Source organism: Cornus florida, unplaced genomic scaffold, assembly GCF_030987335.1.
Source record: "Cornus florida cultivar Cherokee Brave unplaced genomic scaffold, ASM3098733v1 CherokeeBrave_3.0.0_Hap2_Chr03, whole genome shotgun sequence".
Lineage (NCBI taxonomy): Eukaryota > Viridiplantae > Streptophyta > Magnoliopsida > Cornales > Cornaceae > Cornus > Cornus florida.
The window spans coordinates 61,079,210-61,085,364 of record NW_026775573.1 but is presented as its reverse complement, the minus strand read 5'-3'; the positions used below and the strand labels follow the sequence as shown (position 1 = coordinate 61,085,364).

The following is a 6,155-nucleotide window of genomic DNA, read 5'->3' as shown; positions in this document are numbered from 1 at the left end:
AAGTTACTATTATCAAATATAGTAACATCTTATTCAAAGATATTATTGTAAAATTAGTAATAGAAATATTTTTAAAAAATATTGCTATAGAATAAATTAAAAAATAATTTAAGTATGAAAATATTTATTATAATGTGTTGCCAAATACCTAACATATACGATCTACAATTTTATTTCAATAACAACCCCAAATGAGCTCTAAAACACACAACATAACTAAAGGAGTTTGTTAATAGACTTGAACACTTGATAATAACAAAATCAGTTCAGACTAGTAATAAAATTACGATTTTTGTATATAGTGTTTTGAAATATGTGATATTAATCAATTACTTACATTTTCTCATCATTCACATAATGTCTTTGTCTTTGTCTTTCTCTTTAACTAAGCAACAATAAATTATTATTATTTAGTCTCACTGTGTTTGAAATTCCAGAATTTCATGGGAATTATATTTCAAAAGGAATTTGATTTATTTGGAATTATGGGATTTTAAAAGGAGACAAAAATTGACAAGATTTGAAGGGAAATATGGTAATGTAAGGAATTTTAATTTATTCCAAACTGCAAATAGAATCCTATTTAAATTACTATTTTTTTTCCTTTGCCAATTCTAATTTGAAATCCCAAAAATATATTGGTTCAAACTATACCGTCTATACTAATTTCTTAATAAAGTTGTTATTATTAAATTTGGTAACATTCTATTAAAAGATATTATTGTAAAATTAGTAATAGCAATGTTTAAAAAAATATTGCTACAAAATAAATTAAAAAAATAATTTAATTATGAAAAGTTGCTATTATGAAATATGGTAACATTTTATTAAAGGATACTATTGTAAAATTAGTAATAGAAATGTTTAAAAATATATTGTTACAAAATAAATTTAAACCTAACATGCACCAACCGTGATTTTATTTCAACAGCAACCCCAAACAGGTTCACAAACATTGCTAAACAAGTTTGTTAAAGACTGAAACACTGAATAATAACAAAATCATACAATTTGGGAACGCTTTAACCCTAAATTTTTTATTTTTAAAAATTGAAAAGATACAACAAAAATTAATTTTATTATTTTTTATCCTGACAATTAACATACCCATACAATTTTATCCTCCCCAAAATTTGAACACTCAATCTTTTATTTTTTTATTTATTTGTTTTTTTTTTAAAAATGAGAACTAAACCGGATTATTGGATTACCATGGTTAAAACTTATGATACAATTGGAAAAACTTGCACCTGCAACCAAACAGAACTGAGCTCCATCATAAGCTAAACCTAACCCTAGTTACCCTAAAACCTTGAAAACGGCAAGAGCGCAGTGCGCACACGGATCAACTTAACGAACCCTAGTTAAACCCGGAACACCGCACATACTTCTATATAACACGCCAAGGGCGCCTCTTGTTTTCTCGTGCTTTCATCTCTGTTCTCTCTTTCTTTTTAGGGTTACTTTGTCTCTTAATTTTCCATGGCGGCCGCAGACGTTGAGTTCAGATGTTTCGTCGGTGGTCTCGCTTGGGCCACCACCGACCAATCGCTCGAGGAGGCCTTCTCTCAGTACGGCGATGTTGTCGACTCGAAGGTCCGTTAGGCCATGTCGCAGAGATCGTCTCCGACTTGATTGATCTTTGTTGACCGCTGATCTGTTCTATCATTGATACTCTTCTCTGGTTTTTGTGTTGATCTGTTCTGTCATATATCTCTCTATGTTACTTTATTTGATCTCCTGAAATGGTACGTTCATCTTCTTCTTTGATAAAAGACGAAGATCGATCGAATTTCAGTTTTATGTCGTGTGTATTATGTGTTTTGTTTTGATGATTTTTATCAGATCTGACGTGTTTTGTGGTTTGTCTTGATTTGGTTCAGATCATCAATGATCGCGAGACTGGCAGATCTAGGGGTTTCGGATTCGTGACGTTCAAGGACGAGCAATCGATGAGGGACGCAATCGAGGCGATGAACGGCCAGAACCTCGACGGCCGCAGCATCACCGTCAACGAGGCCCAGTCACGTGGAAGCGGTGGCGGAGGCGGTGGTGGTTTCCGCAGCAACGGTGGTGGTGGTGGACGCCGTGAAGGCGGTGGCGGGTACAGTCGCAGCGGTGGCGGCGGTGGATATGGTGGCGGTGGCAGCGGTGGATACGGCGGTGGCGGTGGATATGGTGGTGGTGGTGGACGGGAACGTGGTTATGGTGGTGGTGAAGGTGGTGGTTCCCGTTACTCTAGGGAAGGCGGTGGTGCTTCAGATCGCAGCTGGAGGAGTTAGATTTTTAGAAGTTAGGGTTAGGATCTCAAGGGTTTGGTTGGTTGGGGTCTCTATGCATCGTTTTGCTTGGATTTGGGTGCTCTCTATGTTATTTTATGGTTATGGTTCTCTCTATGTTCAAGTGTTACCGTCTTTTTTGACCGTTGGTTCTCGGTGTTTTTGGTTTCGAATATGATATGAATGAAAGGTTACTTTTTAGAAATTATATTTGTTATTGTCTGTTATTTGTTGTTTTGATATCTCTGCTTAAACCCTGGATAAAATATTAAAATATTAAATGATGTGCGTGTGTTTATTTATTTATTCAATACCCACTAATTATGTCAATAAAAATCACCCACTAATTATGTCAATAAAAATCCTCTTCAATTCAATTAGTAATAATTAACCGAGGAACTATAAATTAAACTAAAAATACGGCGGGTGAGTTATCAATTCCATATATGGAGTATGTAATTCATACATAGAATCTATCTCAGCGATTCTTTTCTCCGCTAATCACCCCTTCCCAACCAGCCCCAAGCAGCCCGCCGGATCGATCTTGTAAGATCGGCGGCTAATTCGACTCCGACTTTATAATTAAATATTCAGGGTCCCCAAGAGGGTTTAGTTGATCGTTTCATCTTTCGAAATGTGTGGATCCTGTTTCATCTTTCGATCTTTTCCGATTCTTTCGAAAATCCTGTTCATGGAGGATCTCATAGAGGACTGCTAATCTCTGTAAATTTAATTTAATGGATGAATTACCTCTCAATCGTATTGAATCGGGCTATCAAATCAACAGAATTGCCGAATCCAAAATTGGATTCCTGATCCAATCAAGATTTTTAAAATTTATTTTATCATTCTTTTTTGCTTTTCTATAACCCGACGTCTTCCTTTACAATGATGAAGTACCATGAAATGGAAAAAGAAAGGAGTCAAGTTCTAAATTCCATTTTAATGATCTAATTTTCTTGGAAGACAAAGAAGTGTGATAGATGAGTCGGTATAAAAAATATAATATTTCATCAAATTCAATATTTTAGGATTTAATTTGTTCTTTGGATCGGGACCCGAGAAGAAAAAAAAACAAAAAAACTAAGAAGGAAAACTTTTCCATTCGTTAGCTAGGAGTGGTGGGATCCTTTTTTGATCTTTATCTTGCCATTGAATTACAATTGATTATCCAAAATTATCACTTGATCTCGTAATGTGTAATTGTTGTATCACCACCATATTGATCATTTGTCAATTAAACTTTGCTGATGATAAATACCCACCTTAAGCATATTTGTATACTGAATGCTTACTCCCCTCTATTATAACTACTTTGTAAAATTAATTATAAATATATATTATTTAATATTTAAAAATTCATCAAAAAATATGTAATAAAATTAAAATTATAATTTTTTAACTGGAATAAATATATATAAGTAAATATATGGATGCTCTTGCTCTCAAAATTAACTCTTCTTAGATACCAACAAGTCCTTCGTAATAAAGACTCCTCGTAAACGTATCAAATAGATAAAGCTTATCCTATTTCTATTATAAAATCTCTTCTACCAAACGTCTTTTAACAATAATCTTCTACACGTGCATCTTCATTGAACCAACTCAATTCTATTCACGTTAGCACCACATCATCACATGTGATTTGCCAAAATGGGTGTCAACAATGGGAATTTTGAACCATGGTTAAACTAATCATGTGGAATAAGATGGAAAATCAAGTTTTATTTATTCTGAATCACCAAGAGATTCAACTTGATGGAGATTCAATGCCACTAGTAATATACCTAGTACAACGCACCACACGCACTATCTAATAATGCAAAAATTGCATAACACGAGGCATAAGCTATGTAATGACCCCGGAGAACATCCGGGTTATGGCTTCTATAGCGATTTGAAGTTGTTTTTCTAGAGGCTTTTCTTCTTATTATAATAGTCTAGTAAAGTTGCTATGCCAACTATTGTTAGTTTATTCAATGAACAATTGACATTTTTTGATTATTTTATTTATCTCATGATTATTTTTAATGATTAACTTAGTGCTATTTTCTATTCAAGTTTAATGGAGCATGTCCATTTGTGTATTGCCCAAGAAAGTCATCAAGGAAACAAAGAAATGAGGATTTATTTAAGGGGAATTTTACAGTAAAGTGGAAGTAACAAAAGTACAGTACCTATCCATGAACGTAGTTTGCATATTTATAAATACATGAACTAATTTTAGTTTAATAGCTTTTATAAGCTAAAATTATATTTTCGCCCCTAAAGTTAGTTTTATGCATAATCTACCCAAAGAAATAGCACTTAGGAATTGTTACATCTCACAAGAATTAGGAACACAACTCGTAGCCTACAACGAAGAGTAGAAGAGCTTAGATCTAGAATTCTTCGAATACAGAATATTTTAGAAGCTAGAAGACAACTATTTTAGTTAAGTTTATGAATATAATAGATTTTAATAATTTAGATAACTCTATTAAACGACTAGGAGAAAATCTTGATTATATTAAAGAACAAGTAATATAGAATTTTAGTCCAAATAATTTAGATAACAAGATAATATTAGTCGCAATTAAAAATATAAATAGCGACATTAAAACTATTTTTGAAAATAAAAAAATAATTATAGACTATTTAAAATCTCTTAAAACCGATATTCAAGAGCTATTACAATAGTTTTATGAGTATTAGTAGTCTTGATTATCTAACTGCTTTATTCGAACTTTATAAAATCGATAAAAACCTATAGGATTTACAAGTTTTAAAATAGACGTACAATCAACTAATATACATTTTAGACAAAATAACTTTTCAATCCAGTTAATATATTCAAGATTTTCTCCTAGTCGTTTGATAGAATTATCTAAATTATTAAAGTTTATTCAAACCATTTAGTAGCAAATATGTTCAGATGATAGAAGATAGAAAAGTAAGTAGTATTATCCATGAAGGAACAGAATGGAAATTACCTCTGAAAAAGTTAATAAACTTGAAGAAAAATTAGAAGTAATACAAGAAAGTATTCCCAGAGAATCTTCTAAAGAATTATCCGAATTATCCGATAAAATAAAGGGTATAAAGTTATCAACTACTAATCAGTTCTCGCCTGTACCCACCAAGCGTGTAAACTTATTACAACTTCATAAACAAACACCACAATAGCCATTATTCTTAGAAAAGCCAAATAAATAATGAGAGTAGAAGATTTATATGACAATGAACATGATGCTAAAAAATATATAGAGAAAAAAATGAAGAAAGTAAATAATAAAGTCACTCTTTATTCCAATAATTTACTAGATTTTCAGAGCAAGATATATAATCATTTTAGCCAGCAAAGAATAAGTGTGGTTAACAATCAAGTTATTTTAGACCTTATAACACCCGAAGCCTATCAAGAGTTAAATGATAATAATTTAGAACTTATGCATTTAGGTGTCATAATGATAGGATTAGTAGGATTAACCGGAGCTGAAATAGGAACTAGAGCACTTGTTTATATTTATGATGATCAATCAACAAGCACAAATAGCCAGCGCCGAAATAGATTTAGCAGACAATACAGCTATTGTAGGATGTATCCCCAATTATACGACCACTAGAGAATTCAGTAAACATATTAAGATAGCTAATCCACAAAAGGATACAATATGATAGGACAACTTGAAAATCTGTTAGTTAATACTCTATTGATGGGAAAAGTTGTTAATCAAAATAACTTAAATTTTAAAGCTCAATTCAGTGAAATAATTAAACCATTTAGTAGCAAATATGTTCAGATGATAGAAGATAGAAAAGTAAGTAGTATTACCCACGAAGGAACAGAATGGAAATTACCTAATCTTACTACTACAACTAAAAAGATTCCCGAAA

General features: G+C 32.0%; 1 protein-coding gene across 1 annotated transcript; it reads left to right on the top strand.

Moving 5' to 3' along the window:
* Positions 1-1,409: 1,409 nt before the first annotated feature.
* On the top strand, positions 1,410-2,487 carry LOC132300642 (glycine-rich RNA-binding protein-like). Its single transcript, XM_059797820.1, has 2 exons — positions 1,410-1,596; positions 1,884-2,487. Exons 1-2 carry the CDS (start codon positions 1,483-1,485, stop codon positions 2,280-2,282), a joined length of 513 nt encoding a protein of 170 aa, XP_059653803.1. The 5' UTR covers positions 1,410-1,482; the 3' UTR covers positions 2,283-2,487.
* Positions 2,488-6,155: the final 3,668 nt, after the last annotated feature.